At 39.9% G+C, this 19,026-nt stretch overlaps 1 protein-coding gene across 1 annotated transcript in view; it reads right to left on the bottom strand.

Annotated features, from left to right (window-relative positions):
• RPAP3 (RNA polymerase II associated protein 3) overlaps positions 1-14,103 on the bottom strand; it is a 41,469-nt gene extending 27,366 nt beyond the window's left edge. The window contains exons 1-6 of the mRNA XM_007937904.2: positions 13,951-14,103; positions 12,554-12,694; positions 6,566-6,688; positions 5,464-5,591; positions 1,661-1,782; positions 875-945 (exon numbers count right to left, since the gene is read on the bottom strand). Coding sequence (XP_007936095.1) covers positions 875-945; positions 1,661-1,782; positions 5,464-5,591; positions 6,566-6,688; positions 12,554-12,694; positions 13,951-14,103 — 738 coding nt within the window. The remainder of the gene's footprint in view (positions 1-874; positions 946-1,660; positions 1,783-5,463; positions 5,592-6,565; positions 6,689-12,553; positions 12,695-13,950) is intronic.
• Between the last annotated feature and the right edge of the window lie 4,923 nt (positions 14,104-19,026).

The following is a 19,026-nucleotide window of genomic DNA, read 5'->3' as shown; positions in this document are numbered from 1 at the left end:
CAAAAAGTATATAATAAATTTAATATACATCTTACATCAATTAAAGTAAGTTGTGTCTACTAAAGGTAGTTGCTCATTTATTTATTAAACAAATATTTACAGAATTACTATACAGGCCAGACACTTTCAAATATAAACAGGTAAGTAAGACCCCATCATTAAATTTCTCGAAGTTAATATTCATAGTCATTATTTAATCTAAGACAAAGTACAAAATTATACAAGATAATATGGTTTACAATTATAATCAGGCTGATATATTTACCAATAGATTTTATGTGCAATACATAATGGTAATATTTAAAAGCAAGTTTTCCTCAATGTCACTTTTTCTCCATGTTTCAATTGATAGCAAAACAACTGTAACCCTGATTCAAAGGCAAAGTAAAAGGCACACGTAACTGCTCAGTATTATGTGAGGCTAATTTTACATCTAAGCAATAACTATGTTCTCACTGTTAAAAAAAATTAATACTATTTTTGCAAAGACAGAAGCTGTAAGGATGGAGCAACTTTAAAATTAAAAAATCAAAGAAATATGCAAAAGTTTAGTGCAGAAATCAAAGGATGACCCAAAAAAGAAAAAAATCAATGTGATAAAGAAAAAAAATTATTTCATCTGGGCAGAGAGTAAAGCAGCAATAGTTCTAAAAGTCTCATTATCTTTTTAAGATGATGATCAATTAATGATCTTTGCCATTAAACTAACCCTAGCTTGCAGATTCACTTAATAAAACTATAGTACAAAGAATTAAAATCAGAAAATCTCATATATAATATATGGCAATGTACAATATAACATCTATGTAAAAAGCTTTACTTCATCATATAAAGGTCATAAGTATTATGTTTAATTTAAATTACTATAGTTTACCTGATTAATTTTCCTGAGTTCATTTGTTGCTTCAAAGTTACTTGGTTCCAATTCTAACACTTTTTCATAATCTGAGTAAATCAGAAGATTAAATAATATTTGAAAGTTATTTGATATCAAAAAACTATACAACATAATAATTTGCTACATGTGACAAATGAAGCAACTGTCCCACAGCAAAGTGAAGGGGGAACTAAGAAATACGAACATTAGGCTACTAGACTTTCTCCATTCTCCCTAGTATAGAAATCTGACAAAATTGCTAGAATCCTATGGTAAATCTTTCACCAGCCCCAGGATTAATACTAAGTCACACCTAATAAAGCATGAAGTAACAGAATCATATTAGATACCAGCTTTATCCAGACTTTGTGATTTTTAACACATAAACCTGTTTTATGGAGGAATAAAAGTCTTAGAATTTACAAATAAGTAAAAACATGTAGTAAGAGCTTTACGTGTATCACCTCTAGCCTCACGATAGCCTACAAGATGTTTTAAATTCTACTTTACAGATGAGAAAGTGAAAATCAGAGAAGATATATAAACCTCCTCTGGTTAAACAGCTAGTACATGGTGAAATGAGAATCTGAACCAAGGTCTAACTGATGGCAAATGATGTATTCTTACCAAAACATCAGGATGCATTTTAAATCGCAAAAACAGTCTTAAACACAGAAAGCTCTCTGAAGGCAGTAACTGTGCTTATCTAGCATAGTTTGTATAGTGTCTGATAGACTGTCAGGAGAATTTTTCAGATAATAATGACCTTGAAAATATCAATACCTTTTTTGGCATCCTCTAATTTTTGCAAAGCAAATCGAGCAGCCCCTCGCCTGGCATAAGCCTTTGTGTAATCCCTATTCAAGGCAATTGCTAAATTACAGTCAGATTCAGCAACAGCAAATCTGCAATTTCAAAAAAAATAAAAGTTAATAAATCATCCATTAAACCAAAACTTCAAAATTCTTATCTGAAATCCCTGAGAGTTCTCAACTGAAAGCATATTTTCCACCTCTTTTTATTTAGTTCAGAGAGCTCTGGTGACATAGTGCCTAAGGCATTTGACTGCTAACCAAAGGCTGGCAGTTCAAACCCACTAGCCACTCCTCAGAAGATCGGGCAAGCTACTTCCACAGAGATACTGCCTCAGAAACCCAAAGAAGGGTCACTACAAGTCGAATCGACTCAACGGCAGTGAGTTTTTTGAGTTTTATTAAGTTCAACTCAACTCACTGCCATTGCGTCAATTCTAACTTATGGCGACCCTAATTGGGTTTCCAGGGCTGTAAATCTTTATGGACGCAGACTGCCTCCTCTTTCTTCCACAGAGTGTCCAGTGGGTTCAAACCACTGACCTTCTGCTTTAGTAGTGAAGTTCCTTAACCACTATACCATTTTATTTAGTTAGGCCTATTAAATGTAATAATTTGTACTTGGGGTACATATTAGACCTAATACTCTGTTGTATTTTAAAAAACAAAAAACAAGCCAGTTACTGTCAAGTCTATTCTAATTCATGGTGATGCCATGTGTTTCAGAATAGAACTTAATTCTTATTTCTAGATCAAAATCCTCTTTATTCCTTTCTCTCTTTTTTTAATTAATAGGATTTATTTTTTAAGAGCAGTTTTAGATTTACTGAAAAATCAGGCAGAGTATAGAGTGTTGACACACCACCCTCTTAAAACAGTTACCCCGATACTATCTTGAATTAGTGCAGTGTGTATGCTGTAATTAATGAACCACTACTGATACACTATTAAAACTGCCCCTAATTTACATTAGGGTTCACTCTTTGTTGAACAGTTCTATGGGTTCTGACAAATGCATAATGTCATGTGTCCACCATCATAAAGTATCGCACAGCTTCACCACCATTAAAACTCCCTGAGCTCTAGCTATTCATCCCTCTCTTTTTCCCCTCCTCACTGATCTTTTTCCTCTCTCTATAGTTTTGCCTTTCTAGAATGCCATATAGTTCAAATCATTAGTTTTTCAGACAAGCTTCTTTCACTTAGCAATATGCATTTAAGGTTCCTCCATGTCTTTTCAGGAGCTCTGGTAGCGTAGTGTCTAAAGCACTTGACTGCTAACCAGAAGGCTGGAAGTTCAAACCCACCAGCCAGTCCTCAGAAGGAAGGTTGGACATCTACTTCCATAGTGACACTGCCTCAGAAATCCAAGGAGGGGTCGCTACGAGGTGGGTCCAACTTGACGGCACATAACAACCACCACCACGTCTTTTCATGGCTTGGTAGCTCCTTTCTTTTTATTGCTAAATAATACTTCCTGTTACACATATACCCAAGTTTATTTATCCATTCACCTATTGAAGGCCATCTTGGTTACTTCCAGCTTTTGGCAATTATGAATAAAGCTGCAATGAATATTCATGTGCAGCTTCTGTGTGGACACACATTTTCAGCTCAGGTGGGTAAATATCTAGGAGCGTGAATGCTGATAGAGAAGCCGATGTTTACCTTTGTAAGAGACTTCCAATCTTCCCAACTGGCTGTACCTTCACTGTGTTCCCATCAGCAACAAATGAAGAGTTCTACTGCTCCACACTATCAGCATTTGAGATTTTAGCCATTCTAATAGTGCAGTGATAGGTTTTTGTTTTTCTTTTTGTGCTTTAGTTGCAACTTTACAGAGTAGAGTTTGTTTTACATTCAACATTTCATGTACATTTGGTTTCATTCTCCAATTACCATCCCCAACCCTAACCTACTCTCCTCTCCTCCCCTGCCTTCCCAGTAACACCCCACCCCCGTACCCCTCATAGTTATGTACTCCTGTGCATCCTGCTTTTCCTCCATGAATGTTGCCCCTCTGGTGCCCAAGGTTGATTGCTCCAAGAGATGCTTCTCCATAGAGTATGTGGGTGCCTCACCCTGGGTTGAGTGGTCTGCGTGTACATCTTATTTACTATTGGGCTAAGAGCCAGCCCCTGGGAGTGAGTTTTATTCCAAGCCTGAAGGGTATCCCAGGACCATAGTATTGAGGGTCCCATGAGAGTCCATTTTTGTTTTAATTTGGAGTTCCCTAAGGATATATAATGATGTTGTACATCTTTTCATATGCTTTCTTTGCCATCTTTTTATCTTCTTCAGCAAAGTGCCTGTACAGATCTTTTGCTCATTTTTTAACTGAGTTGTTTTCTTATTGTTAAGTTTGAAGAGCTCCCTATATATTTTGAATACAAGTCCTTTGTGTGATGTGTATTTTCCAAGTATTTTCTCCCAGTCTGTGACTTATCATTTCATTCTCTTAATAACATTTTTCACAGGGCAGAAGTTTTTAATTTTACTGAAGCCCAAATTATCTTTTTCCCTTATGAATCACATGGAAGTTCTTGCTTATATTAAGACCATAACACATTTATGTTCTTCAACATTAAATACGTATTTAAAGGGCCAATATGACTTACACAGGGGACATCAAACTCAATTGGCATAACATACTACACAAAAACACCATTCCACATCCCACTTTGGTGAGTAGTGACTGGGATCTTAAAAGCTTATAAGCGGCCATCTGGATACAATGATGGGTCTCTCCTCATCCAGAGCAAAGAAGAATGAAGAAAACCAAAGACACATGGAAATAATTAGTCCCAGGACTGGTACACCATGTGATCCTTCGCCTATATGACCATGAGACCAGAAGAACTAGATTGTACCCAGCTACCATGGTCAACCACTCAGAGGAGGATCTGTGTAGCAGATCCTGGATAGAGTGGGAGAACAATGTGGAACAAAACTCAAAATTACCCCCCCCCCAAAAAACCCAGGCTTTCTGGTCTGATAGAACCTGATGATACCCGTGAGACTATGGCCCCTAGCTGCCCTTCAGGTCTGAACTGAACTCACTCCTGTAGCTTCCAGCCAAATAAAAGACCAGCATATGGACTGAACATTTCCATCAGGTAGATATACTCCTTGGAGAGATCAACCATGGGAGAAAAGAAGGGCAGTGTATGCACAGGGAGATAGTTTCGGGAGCAGGAGTGCACGGGAGGGAAGGACACAGGGAAGAAATAACTATGGGGAGGAAGTGGAAAGACAGCTGTTCCACTGTGGGGAAGCGCAGTCAATGTCATGAGACAAAATATGTATGAACTGCTACATGGAAAATGAAATTGCTCTATAAACTTTCACTCAAATCACAATAAAAAAAATTTTAAAAAGGAGCAGGGCCAGTATGACTGAAAGATAAACAAATAGCGGAACATATTTTAAGTTTACCATAATGAAAGTTCTCTAGGTTAAATAAATAATGGATAAAAATTATCAAAACAATGGGGGGGATATTAATTCCTAAAAGTCTTTATCCACCTACATTTTTTGTTCTTTTGTGACTTAGGTAAAGAACATCATTACTCAGTAAAGAACAGAAACACCTCAGTAAAAGGCGTTGTAAGTGCATAACCCAATAAAAGGGAGTGAGCTTAAGAATTTACAGTTGAAAAGGAAGCGTAATATATTTTTTATCTTTCCCACACATTTAATCATGAATGTTTTTTGTTTTTTACATCAGTCTCTATGTACACATCAAACATTCACACACATTACGGAACTCCTTACTTTCTCAATCTGAAGTAGGCTGAAGCTCTGTTTGTTGGTAACATAGGATTATATGGATCAGCATTCATGCCTTTGGTGTAGTATTCAATTGCTTCATCATATTTCCCTTGTTTGAAGTATTTATTGCCCTGAAAAAGCATACGAGTCAGCTGTATAGTGGCACTAAATTCCAGAGTCGTTTTCTTTCAATATTATGCCTCTCTTTCTAGCTCATTAGCTGTGTAATCAAGGATTGAGGTTGTCGTTATGTGCTGTCGAGTCAGACCCGACTCATAGCAACCTCCTTGGGTTTCCGAGGCAGTTATCACTACAGAAGTAGATTGCCCCACCTACCTTCCAATAAGTGGCTGGTGAGTTTGAACTGCCAGCCTTCCAGTTAGCAGTCAAGTGCCTTAGGCATTATGCTACCAGAGCTCCCATAATCAAGGATAACAGGAAGCAAAAGAGAATTCAGCCAAATAGTCTTTTTACAAGTGCTGAAATTCACTTTATAGTCATTGCATTCGCACAACCTGAGTGGCCTGGCAGAAAAATGAGTAAAGTACCTAGCATTATATTTTTTATTGACAGTATAAACCTACAAAACTATAACAACATAAAAGCATCAACAGAAGTTTTAATCTGAAAAGAGTTTTACCTTTTTGTAAAGCAAGACAGCTGGTTTTGTAATAATGGGGAATCCCTCAGAGAGCTACTGAATGTTCCAGAAAGTAACCAAAGATCATCTATAATATGGAGGATTGAAATGTAACATTCATCCCAAGAATCTCATGCCAATTTCAAGCTACTTCAGTCTACTACTGTGCCTAGAGAAAGTCCAGGGCTTTACATACAACAACTTGCTGAGATGCAGTGCTATTATTAATCTCAGTTATCAGTTTACAGATGAGATAACTGAGGCACCTGCCCAAAGTCACAGCTGAAACAAGGTCATGTGATGCCACACCATGTGGAACCACAACGAGTACTGCCTACCAACAGGAATATAGCAAATAACAACCTGAAGTGTGAACATTCTCCATACTATGTTGGCAAAATCTTAGGATCCACGTGATTTTTCTACGTATCTTGCTTATCTGAGGGAATCTAAAGTAAAGAGTACCTTTTCTTTCAGAGCAAGAGCCTTCTGTGAATCAACATGAATCCCATCTTCTTCTGATTCTGATTCCTGAGACACAGAATCATGGGGACTATCTTCTTTGTCAAGCTCATCAAGAATACTGTCCTAGAATCATAGGTAAAAGAGTGATACTTACAATTTACAGATATACTCAAAAGAAAAAAAAAACTCAAAAGAGCTTGTTATGCTATAAGGCCTTAATGAAACCCACTGCCATTGGGTCAATTTTGACTCACAGCAACCTCCACTGGGTTTCCAAGGCGGTAAATCTTTACAGAACTAGAATGCCTCATCTGCCTTCCACAGAACAGCTGGTGGGTCTGAACCAGCCATTAGCAGTCATATGCCTTAGGCATTGTGCCACTAGAACTCCTTATAAAGACTTAAAAGGCTATAAAAGTAATCGAAATAACCTCTTATTGTTAAGATTATATCTAAATGTACTCATGTTTATAAAATTAAAACCCAAACCATTTAAAGATTCTGATTCTGAGACATACGCACATTCATGTTCATCACATTCACTATAGCAAAGAGATGAAAACAACCTAAGTGCCCATCAACAGATGAATGAATAACCAAACCAAGGTAAATACACACAGTGCAATAAATACTATGCAACATTAAAGAATAATGAATCTGCAAATCATCTCATAATGTGGATAAACTTGAAGCATATTATGCTGAGTGAAATAATCACCGAAGAACAAGTATTTTATGAGTCCATTATTATAAAAAGTCTAAGAAAGGTTTATGCAGGAAAAGAAATTTACTTTGTTGGTTACCAGGAATGGAAAGGAAGGAAAGGGAAAATTTCTGACTAGTTAAGAGTCACGTGTTTATTTGGGTGAAGGAAAAGGCAACATAACAAAAGTACGTGACCAGCCAGCACAATAACAACAGAGAAAAAGTGGACACAGAGTGGTATACTAAAGGTATAGACAACAAAGGCAAAGACTATTACATTGACAACACTGCATTATCAATAATAACAACAAACACTAGTCAACTGGTGGATACATAGACAAAGTGAGACAATGAAGTGTGAGTAGACTAACTAACCCATGACCACAGATAGAGGTGGCTGATAATATTCCTACATATATAGTTATGCTACAAAAATATTTATATACATAACAGAATAACAAGAGACAAGGCTGGAGTAGCTTCTTAGCAACATCCAAGCACCATGAGGGAATGAATCACGGGGCCTGCGGACTCGGGACCATGGTGTTGGGGGGCATCAAGCTCAATTGACACAATATAGAACGTAAAAATATTATTCTACATCCTATTTTGGTAAGTAGCAACTGGGGTCTTAAAAGCTTTCAAGTAGCCATCTAAGATACAACTACTGGTCTCCTCTTTTCTGGAGCAAAGAAGAATGAAGAAAATCAGAGTCACACGGAAACAATTAGTCCGAGGGACTAATGGGCCAGGGGAACTTCAGCCTTCACAACCCTGAGACCAGAAGAACTAGATGGTCCCAGCTACCAATGCCAACCACTCAGAAAAGAATCAAAATTGGAGATCCTGGATAGAGTGGGAAGACATATGTGGAATAAAATTAAAAAACACAAAAATGACCAGAATTACTGGTTAGATAGAGACTGATGGGAACCTTAAGACAACGCCCCAAGTTATCCTTCAACAGTGGACTTGGACTCACTTCTGTGGATTAGCTCTCAGCCAAACAGTAGAAAGGCCTCCAGGCAGACCAAGAGACTCACCTACCTACCCCAGGGAGAAGCATCCCTTAAAACAATCAACCATGAGATGAGAAGGACAGCATTTGCATAAGGGGAAAGCTAGACAGACAGGAATGCACAGATAAGAAGGACACAGGGAAGGAGTGTTGTTGTTGTTATTTGCCATCGAGTCCACCCCGACTCATAGCGACCCCTCCTTGGGTTTCCGAGGCAGTATCACTACGGAAGTAGGATTGCCCAACCTTCCTTCCGAGGAGTGGCTGGTGGGTTTGAACCGCCAGCCTTCTGGTTAGCAGTCAAGTGCCTTAGGCACTATGCTACCAGGGAAGGGGTAGTCACAGGAAAAACTGTTTATTATTGAGATTCTAATTGGTGCCATAAAACAAAATGTATATGAACTGTTGAGAATAAAATGAATCTGCTTTATAAATGTGTACCCAAAACACAATAAAAAAGTTTAAATAGAATGAGATTCTGACTCTGAACTCATAATGTAACCTAAGCCAACAGAATCTAGAAATCACCCCTAAATCATAAACTAGTCACAGTAAAGTATTAAGGAGTGACCCCAGAGGTGTGCAAATAACCCTAAGCTAATTTAATTAAGTGAACATTACTGGTTCAGTGGTAGAATTCTTGCCTTCCATGTAAGAGACTTGGGTTCAATTCCCAGTCATTGTAACTCATGCACAGCCACCACTTGTCTACCTGGTGGGCTGCATGTTACTATGATACTGAACAGGTTTCAGGAGAGCTTCTAGACTAAGACAGACTAGAAAGAAAGGCTTGGAGATCTATTTCCAAAAATAAGCCAGTGTAAACCCTATGGACTGACTAGGCAGCACTTTCTTTCGCTGGACATGGGCTTACATGAGTTGAGTCCTACTCTACAGCAGCTAACAACAATGTAATTAACACCCAATAGCAGAGAAAAGAGTTTTCAGAACTTTTCCTTATTTTAAAACAAGGTAACTGCTTATAGAGCATTATCTCTTGATACAATAACCATGAGGGAGGTGTAATTACCCGTTTTTCCCTGGAGCAAAATTGAAAAACAGAGTAACTGGTAAATGTCCAAGATTTGAACTCAGGCAGCCTGGGTCCTCTTAAAGAGTTCTCAATTACTATGTGTGTGTATATATATATATATATAGGAGCTCTGGTAGCATAGTGGCTAAGACACTTGCCTGCTAACCAGACGGCTGGCGGTTCAAACCCACCAGCCACTCCTCGGAAGGAAGGTTGGGCAATCCTACTTCCGTAGTGATACTGCCTCGGAAACCCAAGGAGGGGTCGCTATGAGTCAGGTTTGACTCGACAGCACATAACAACACAACAACAACATGTATATATATAATGCAGTTCTCAATCTCTTTTGTCTCACTGTGGTGAAATGAATTCCTTTATGTGGCCTTTTGACTTGATTCTTTGGGGGAAAAAAAGATTTGAAAGATCTTCCCCTAAACACTGAGAAGTTACTCTTGCCCTACTTTTCTACCCCAGAGAGTTTACTACTTTGTATAGGTTGTTGACATTTTCCAGGTAAGCTATACAATAACTTGATGTGTGTTGATACCCTGGGATGCAGCCTGCCTGTGACTGGTCTATTTTACACACCTTACAGAGATTGGTCAATATACTGCACAAATGAAATTGTTATAGTCTACTTTGGAAATGAAGTAGACTGTGGCCTATCAAGACGGGATTGGTCAATTTCTGGCCCTACAGGAGGGCCATGTCTTGAAACTGACCAGGAGTTTGCTTATATATACAGCCAATCCCAGAGAGGCAGGCAGGCAGACAGAAAGACAAGGGAGAAACAAACAAAAGAGAAGAAAACAAAGGTACAGGGCCCCTGTGGCACAGTCGGTGGTGACGGCAGAAACCTGTGCCTAGGAATGCAGCTAAGAGAGCTAAGCAAAACTACACTGGCTAGCTGGATCAGGGAGACAGAAAGACCTGACCTGAAGAGGCTGAGGGAAACGAAAGGACGAGAGAGAAAAAAAAACCTGTCGTGAGGGGTTGATAGAGGAAGCCTGCATGGCTGAGAGAGGGGATAAACGGCAGAGAGAAGGATTGGCTTGTTTGCACCTCCACCAGGAGCTGAGAGAGAGCTGTCCTGTGCTGAAGGGAGGGTGTGCTCTTCTCTTCACAAGAGCATTCCAGGCTTGGCCTGCACTCTTCCTGATCATGAGTTGTGCCGTTACCTCCTTAATAAACCACTTAACTGTGAGTATGGTCTGTGAGTTCTGTGTGGTACTGCAACAAACTGTCAAAAACAAAGCAGAGAAGTAGAGTGCTGGGGGGGACAGTTGGTGTCAGAATGGGTAAGTAGGCTGTAGAGTGGAAGTATGTCTGACTTCCAACTCACAGGTATTAGCCTTGGGCTGATTCTGGTTTTTATCCCTAAGTAACCTAGACAGGTTCCTACACTACTACTGCTGCTGTTGTTATGTGCTGTCAAGTCGGACCTGACTCATAGCGACCCCTCCTTGGGTTTCCGAGGCAGTATCACTATGGAAGTAGATGGCCCAACCTTCCTTCTACTACTACCATTATACATTCACATACTACTTTCACGGTAATAATCTCATGGACCACATAACAGTTTCTCTAAATCATGTCATTTTTTTAAACATATATGATAAAAGAATAATTTTAGTAAGATATTTATCAGTAAGCACTAAAGTTCATTAAAGCTCACTTAAAATCTTTAATCATTATATAAATAACATCCCTTTTGCATTTAACAAATGGCATACTGTTTCAAATCATGTAAGAAAAAAATTGTTGACAAATTAAAAAAGATGAAATCTGTATCGTTTCTTTGAGCAAACATTAAAACACAGACTGAAATTTAACTATGTATTTTAGCATGAGGAGTCTAGGAACACCACCAGCCCACTGTAAACACCAAAGCCAAGACTGCATAACTCTGCTCTGCTGATGTGTAGAAAACTAATGGCAGCAGAACAGTAAAGCAGATGCTTGGATCTGAACTAGAATGGAACGGTAAGTAGATACTTTACCTTGTATAGAAGCAAATATTGTATTTATCAGTGAGAAGATGGTGGGCAGGTAAAATGTGGATATATACCACAAATACAGCATCAGTACTACTCAGAATCAACAGATGAGGATTACAAAAAGCAAAACAGATGGATTTTGATAGTGTGAGTAAGAAAGAGAAAAAATGATGTACATCATTCTTGTATATTTTTAAAATCCAGCTACAAAACTGCTCATTTAGTTAGAACACATACAAACAAAAAAGCACCAACTTTCCTGGGATCAAGAGAGGCCCTATTTCTGTTATGACACAGCCACAGCCATAAAATTAGACACAACGATATTCTCTTTTAGTAGGTCCTCCAGTCTATAAAAAAGGTACAGCCAGAGTCATTCTTTTCTGGGAGTATTATGATCTTAGAATCATGGATGTTTAAGGGTCACGGACAATGCCGAGTAAGGGCGTGGGTGTGACTGCAGTGGAATCAGCATAAGAGAGATCGACACACTGCACCATCGTGAACTTCTTGGCTTTGATACTGTACTAAAAAATCAAACCAAACTCACTGCCGTCGAGTCGGATCCAGCTCATAGCGATCCCTCCTTGGGTTTCCCAGGCGATATCACTGGAAGTAGATTGCCAACCTTCCTTCCAAGGAGTGACTAATGGGTTTGAACCACCAGCCTTCTGGTTAGCAGTCAAATGCCTTACGCCTACACCACCAGAGCTCCTTGATACTGTACTAGAGTCAAGGAAAATGTAACCATCAGGGAAGACTGGGTGAAGAGTTCACCAGATGTCTAAGTATTATTTTTGCAAAGAAGAAAAGAATACTGGTATTTTAGTCACCATTCACTGAAAGAGGACTGAAGGTGAAAAAATAATCTAGTTCATTTAAGAGCCATGTAATTACATTTTTATTTCACAAGAAATAGGCTATATAAGAACAAAGCAGGTCATAAGAACTCTGTATTATTTTTCACGTAATCCATGTGTTGTTGTTGTTAATGTGCCATCGAGTAGGACCCGACTCATATTGATCATTCCTTGGGTTTCCAAGGCAATATCGCTACAGAAGTAGATCACCCAACCTTTCTTCCGAGGAGTGGCTGGTGGGTTTGAACCGCCAGCCTTCTGTTAGCAGTCAAATGCCTTAAGCACTACGCCACCAGAGCTCCCATGTAATCCATGACTACTGGCTAATGACAAGAAAATTCTACTTAACTATTAAGAAGCACCAGATAAACTTACCACATCAAGTTTTGCCCATGCTTCATAATCATATGATTTTATCCTGTTTTTGGTGTTTTCCTTTTTGGTTTTTTTAGAAGACTCTTTAGCTTTTCCTTTCTTCTTTTTCCTAAAATTCCCGTTTCTAATAGGAGGTAAACTCTGGGGGAAAAAAACACACACACACAAAGTTCTGAGCACTACTATCTAACTTTTTCGTATAACAGTTTTTAAAATTCTTACTAAACTATATTTTTAAGAGCTAAATAACTTCTAAACTTAATTTTCAAATTCTTATAGGTATCAATTTACCATCCTTACTTATAAATGATAATTTATGCTTGAAAAGTTAAGTCATTGTTTGATGAATGTTGAACACTCATCAGTCACAAGAAATACATTACCTCGAAATTCTAATTATAAATTTAATTTACAATCCTAAATTCAAACTTCAAAAACTACTTATCTTCAACTTTAGTATAAGGAATTAGCACACCCACTGAGTGGATTCCATCTTCTTTTCCCAGAGTAGCTAGTGAGTTTGAACAGCCAACCTTCAAGTTAATAGTCAAATGCCTTAGGCATTGTGCCACCAGAGCTCCTTAAAACAAAGGCAAACTTAAAAGCTTTATTATCATACAAACACCCTTTTTTGCATTTAACAAGAATTCCCTACACATCATTATGTATCATATGAAAAGTCTATCCATATTTAAATGAATTTTCTTAAGAAAAGTATTTGGTTGGCCTAGGTAGTATCTAGGAGCTCTGGTAGCGTAGTACCTAAGGCACTTGCCTGCTAACCAGAAGGCTGGCAGTTCAAACCCACCAGCCCTCCTTGGAAGATCTAGTGATACCACCTTGGAAACCCAAGGAGGGCTCCCTGTGAGTCAGGTCTGACACCACAGCATATAACAACAGGTAGTATCTGCATTTTTATGCTGATACTGTATGTTAAAGGAGCCCTGGTAACACAAATGTTTAAACGCTAGACCAAAAGGTCTGTGGTTTGAACCCACCAGTCACTCTGCAAGAGAAATATGAGACAATCTGCTTCCATAGAGATTTACAGCCTTGGAAATCTTATGGAGCAACTGTACTCTGTCTTATAGGCTTATCTCTGAATCTGAATGGACTTGAAGGCCAACAGGTTTGGGTTTGCATGTAACATATCATTAAACATATATACTGTATATAATTTTTTATGTTACTCATTTACCTTTAAGTACTATTATATGGTCTTCCTTTCAGTAACTAAGCCTTAAAATGTCTTCTAGTCTAATTAATACCCTTATTGCAAAAGTTTTTTAAACAGGAGAACTTTAAATAATGTTTTTAGTAAAATAAATCACTTAAAAAGGCTGTGCTTCACTTTAAAATAGCTTTGTTGGATATGAAATTAGAAATTCCTAATTTACCTCTTCAAGAACTCCATTCTGTTTTCTCAGTTCCATATCCTTTTGCTTAATGTCTTTTTCCCAGTGTTCTAAATCCCTCATAAAGTCTTGTAGTTCTTCTGCATTTTGTTTCACTTGTAGCTGTAATTCAATTGCTTTACTTGTTGAAGTCATTGTGGTCTGCAGAGTTTGTAACAACCAACCTTTAATAAGAATTAAAGTGTTTAGCTTATTTTTCTGAAACCTAGCTAATTAATGACTTTGCCACTTCATAAATCACCAACATACAAGGATAGCAGGAAGCCTAATGTGATACTGAAGAAAGAAAATGTCAATATAGCATTTTTAAATGAGTCAATAAACTTTTGCTGAATAAAGGAATGAAAATCAGAAAGGTATGGGCATCCCAGCAATAATGAATGCAATGCAATGGGGAAGCAATCACTGACACTAGCAAGTAGCCCAGGGTAGCAGATCAGCCAATAAGGACATTCTAAATAGTGCCTAAAGCACCTGACTGCTAACCAGAAGGCTAGCGGTTCAAATTCACCAGCCACTCCTCGGAAGGAAGGTTGGGCAATCTACTTCCGTAGTGATACTGCCTTGGAAACCCAAGGAGGGGTCGCTATGAGTCCTGTCGACTGGATGGCACATAACAATAACAACAATTATCTCCTTTACTCTTTTCTTTCAACATTTATTGGGCTTCTATTACATAACAGGTCCCATATCAAGAGTTAGGGATACAAAAACAATTAGGATCCTTAACAAAATAAAATAACCAGAATCTTGAATAACAAATACTATGCTAAGCAGTTTCTCAACCTCAATACTATTCACATTTTGTGATGGAAAATTCATTCTGACAACCCAGGTCACTAACATTGTGACAAATGCCCCCTGGGGGGCAAAATCACCACTGACTATACACAGAAGTACTGTATGTACAGATGGCATGGAACTAACCACAAAGGATGGGCATAAGTCAGATGGGTGCTACATCCAAGGAATGAGTCCCCATAAGTCAATGTAGTTCACTTTAACAGAAGCAAGCCATGACTAACAGGGAGACAGACAAAGTGAGGTACTGTGAGGGAGAATGACGGAAAATAAGGCTAAAAGACGTGGATATGGGGCAGATATTGAAATGCCAGGCTATGACGTTTGGCCTATATTTTTAAAGCAATGTGACAGTATTACGGTGATGAAATAAAAAGGACTTGATGACTGATTGTACTGAAGAAGTGAGAAGCAGGTATAGACTCAACGTCCTTGTTTGGGAGCCTGGGAAGATAAATTATGTTCTGAGTCAGGAAATACAAATTTTAAAAGGAAAAGAGGTTTCGGGGTTGGAAAGCGAATGGAAGGACCAATTACTTCAGTTTGGGACATGGTGAATTTGAGTGATTATGGGACATTAGGGAAAAATAGCCAGTAGGCAGTTAGCTATATGTTGTTGCTGTTGTTGTTGTTATGTGCCATCGAGTCGGCCCCGACTCATAGCGACCCCTCCTTGGGTTTTCGAGGCAGTATCACTACGGAAGTAGGATTGCCCAACCTTCCTAGCTATATAGGACCAGAAATACAAATTTGAGTGTCTCCAGATTAAAGGTGGTAGCTAGAATAGGAATTGGATATGCCCAATCAGGATGACTATTGGGGTGGAGGGCTGGAGAACCCTAATATTTAGGGAACAGAAGAAGAGATGTCAATATAGAAGAAGTCTCAACACTTGCGTCTAGAGTCTTAGAAGGAAAATCTAAGGAGTACTGTGATAGATCAGAGAAAATGAGTCCAAGCAAAGTGGGAGAGGTTAGCAGGGTCCAACACCACAGATGTCATATATCAAAAAAATAATAAAACCCACTCCATTAAGTTGACAGAACTGCCCCATTGGGTTTCCAAGGCTGTAAATCTTTTCTGAAGCAGACTGCCTCATCCTTATCCTGCAAAGGAGCTGGTAGATTTCAACCGCTGACCTTCTGGTTGGTCGCCAAATGCTTTAACCTCTGCACCACCAGAGTTCCTCAGAGGTCATTTAGGGAAAAGTGCATATATAAAGATTACTGGAAGTTTTAACGGAATTTAAAAAAAAAAAAGTGAAAACAAAATGACCTAAGCAAATGAGATTTGTGGAGATTAAATTTGTTTTTAATAATGTAAAAGACTCCCTCACAAATATAGACTCCGGAAGGGGGTGAGAAGCCAGCTGTGGAGAAGATATAAGGAAGAGGATGAGTGATGGGGCAAGGTTCTCAAAGAGATGGGAAAGGATACAAAGCTGAAGAGGTTAAGAGAAGGGGAGAAAGAGAAGAGATTAGTTGAAGACAGTTAAAAACGCCTCACTGAGACAGTGAGGAAGAAGAGATGGATACTGATAGGCCTTCTCATCCCTAGCTGCAACAACTAAGCGGTTTAATTTTATTTCGGGAGTATCTATGATTGATTATATATGTTGCTGCTGGAGTCGATTCCGAGCATTTATGCATATACAATTTTAAAACAAAACTAGTACAATCCTTTGCTTGGGACTTAAAAATATAAATACAGAAGCCACTGAGATGATGGAGGGGAAGAGGGGACCGAGAAACCTTTCCCGTATCACCCATCACCTCTGCTGCTCCCGGAGGCCCAGCTGCTTCCGCTGAACCTGCGATGGGGCTGGGGCAAGTAACTAGAAACGTCCAGCGCTTGAGGCGTATCACTTTCATACCCAATATCCGGACGAACTGTGTACACTCAAACCGAAAGGGGGCGGGGCTCCACCATGGTCTTCTCTTGAGCGTGGTTATACCTTCCCGACCACCGCAAATTGCCCAATTTGCAACGGTGGAGCAGGGACTCTCAGCAAAGCATAACACCCACGCCTGGGTCGCGCGGGGCGAACCCCTTCCGGGAACGCGCTCCCCGCGACGCCGCTACCCTGGACACCGCTGCGCCGCCCACAACACCGCCCACCCTAGCCTTTCCACCCCACCTGGGACCCACGACTGCGCCCCTTCCTCCCCCTAGGCAACCCCATAGGTCTCCTCTGCTCCTCTAGCATGGGATAACCGCAAAGGCTGCACACCTCACCAGGCCGTTGTCCACCGCAACGCCACCTAATCAGACCAGCAGCGACTCACTCTGAGCCCCGCCTTCCTAGGCTTTCCCACAATCCCCTTCGTGCCCTCGCCCCGCCCCCTGGCGCCTGGGCTGGAGCTTGCGCAGAGAATCGTATACGATGACCCTTACCTGTGAGACAAACTTAGTGATTTGACCAGTGTGTTGAAAAAAGAAATTGACGCTTTTCTCGCCTTCTAATATAACTAATCTTCATGGGATGTAACTCAAAAACTGCAAGGTTATCCTGACATGTTCTAGTGTCCAAAATAACAAAGTCATGAATATTCTGGGGAGCTCTGGTAGCCACAGTGCCTAAGACATTTGACTGCTAACTAGAAGACTCGTGGTTCAAACCCACCAGCCACTCCTTAGAAGGAAGATTGGGCAATCTACTTCCGTAGTGCTACCGCCTCGGAAACCCAAAAAGGGGTCGCCATGAGTCCCATACGACTGGACAGCAGTGGGTTAGTGGGTTTGAATATTCTGTGTTATTAGGTGCAGTGGATTCCAACTCATAGTGACCCTATATGGCAGAGGAGGACTGCCCGATAAGGTTTTATAGGCTATACTCTACTGGACTGCACTGAGGGCAACTGGGTGGGTTTGAACCGTCATTTCTGTTAGTAGCCAAGTGCTATTTGCACCACCGGGGCTTCTTCAGGACCCCCTCAAAAACAATTTTATCTCTGGTATTTGTTTTGTGATGTCTAAAGATATGTCATACATATCCTATACTATGCTTACCCCTGTCTTGCTTATTTGACTGTGGGCTCCCCTGGGGAAGGGCAGGACAAGTCCTTGCTTCATCTATCTGCATTCTGCAACCTTCTTGGCATAATCCCTTCAATCCTGGTCTTTTCCTAGCATCTGAGGCCTCAAACATCTGTTTACAGATTTGAGAACTCTTCTTCCATCTCTTTAGCATCTCTTCTTCCTCAGTTTGGTCAATCTCTGCAAACACAGTAGCTGCACCCAGAAAAGTCCTTATGGTCCTTGTCTATGTGGTCAAGGGGGCAGTTTCTTGGGGGTTGGGGGACATCAGTCTCCATTGACTACCCCGTCCCCATAGTCCATGTGTGATGTTTCTTCTACCTTTCACATCACAGATGCGCCAAGAAGAATTCTCTCTTCCTCTTGGATAGAGAGATTTGGTAAGTCACCAGGGACTTCACCAAGATACATATTCTCCAAGGTATCCTGAAGAAACCCCGAAGCCACAAACACCACTCTCACCTCTATTCCAGACCTCCAGGGAAAAGGTAGGGATATGAAGAGTTGCAGGCAGTGGGGATCAAAGGAAGAGACACATTTCAAATTTTCTCAAATGAGTTTAATTGGAGACTCAAATTAAATCCTGTGTTCAACCCTGGCTCTTTGGGACAGCATATGGTTCCCCATGGGGCCAGGGAGGAAATGCTTAATCAAGGTTGAGATAAGGAGCCCCAGTCTCCCAGGTCTCCCATTCTAGAGTCCATTTGAAGCAAATTATGGCAGCTGAATAAGCCTTTAAACAATTGTATTAATAATACCAAGCAATAGGTTCATTTCTTCTTCTGACGCTAAATCTTCTTCCTATGAGGGGAACTCTTTCAGAAATTATTCAGGATCAAAACCTAGCTCTTTAACTGCACTAATCACTCACAAGGAAGGAGTGGGATGCAAATATTGAGCTGGCCACAAAAGCACTCAGGCCTGGCGAAGTCCACCATTCCCAGCCCATACACTCACAAGAGCCCTTTTTCCTTCTGTGTCCCACATCAGAGTTTCCCCAGACCCTATTCTCAAGTCTAAGCCCCAAAAAAGACCAAATGCTCACTGCCTGGTTTTCATGGCCTGAGTTCTTTGAGGCCCCCACACAGGGTGAGTTGTAGTTTGTAAGCTGTGTACAATAACAGCCATTATAGTCATCATGAATTTCTATCAGCTATTCTTCCTGAGAACATTTCAAAACACCTTCACAGTAATAAAAGTACGACGTTTGCCTTCTCACCA

Source organism: Orycteropus afer, unplaced genomic scaffold, assembly GCF_000298275.1.
Source record: "Orycteropus afer afer isolate SDZICR_OR568_19922 unplaced genomic scaffold, OryAfe1.0 scaffold00045, whole genome shotgun sequence".
NCBI classification, from domain to species: Eukaryota; Metazoa; Chordata; class Mammalia; order Tubulidentata; family Orycteropodidae; genus Orycteropus; species Orycteropus afer.
Note: the sequence above shows the minus strand (reverse complement) of the source record. Positions and strands in the feature narration are given on the sequence as shown.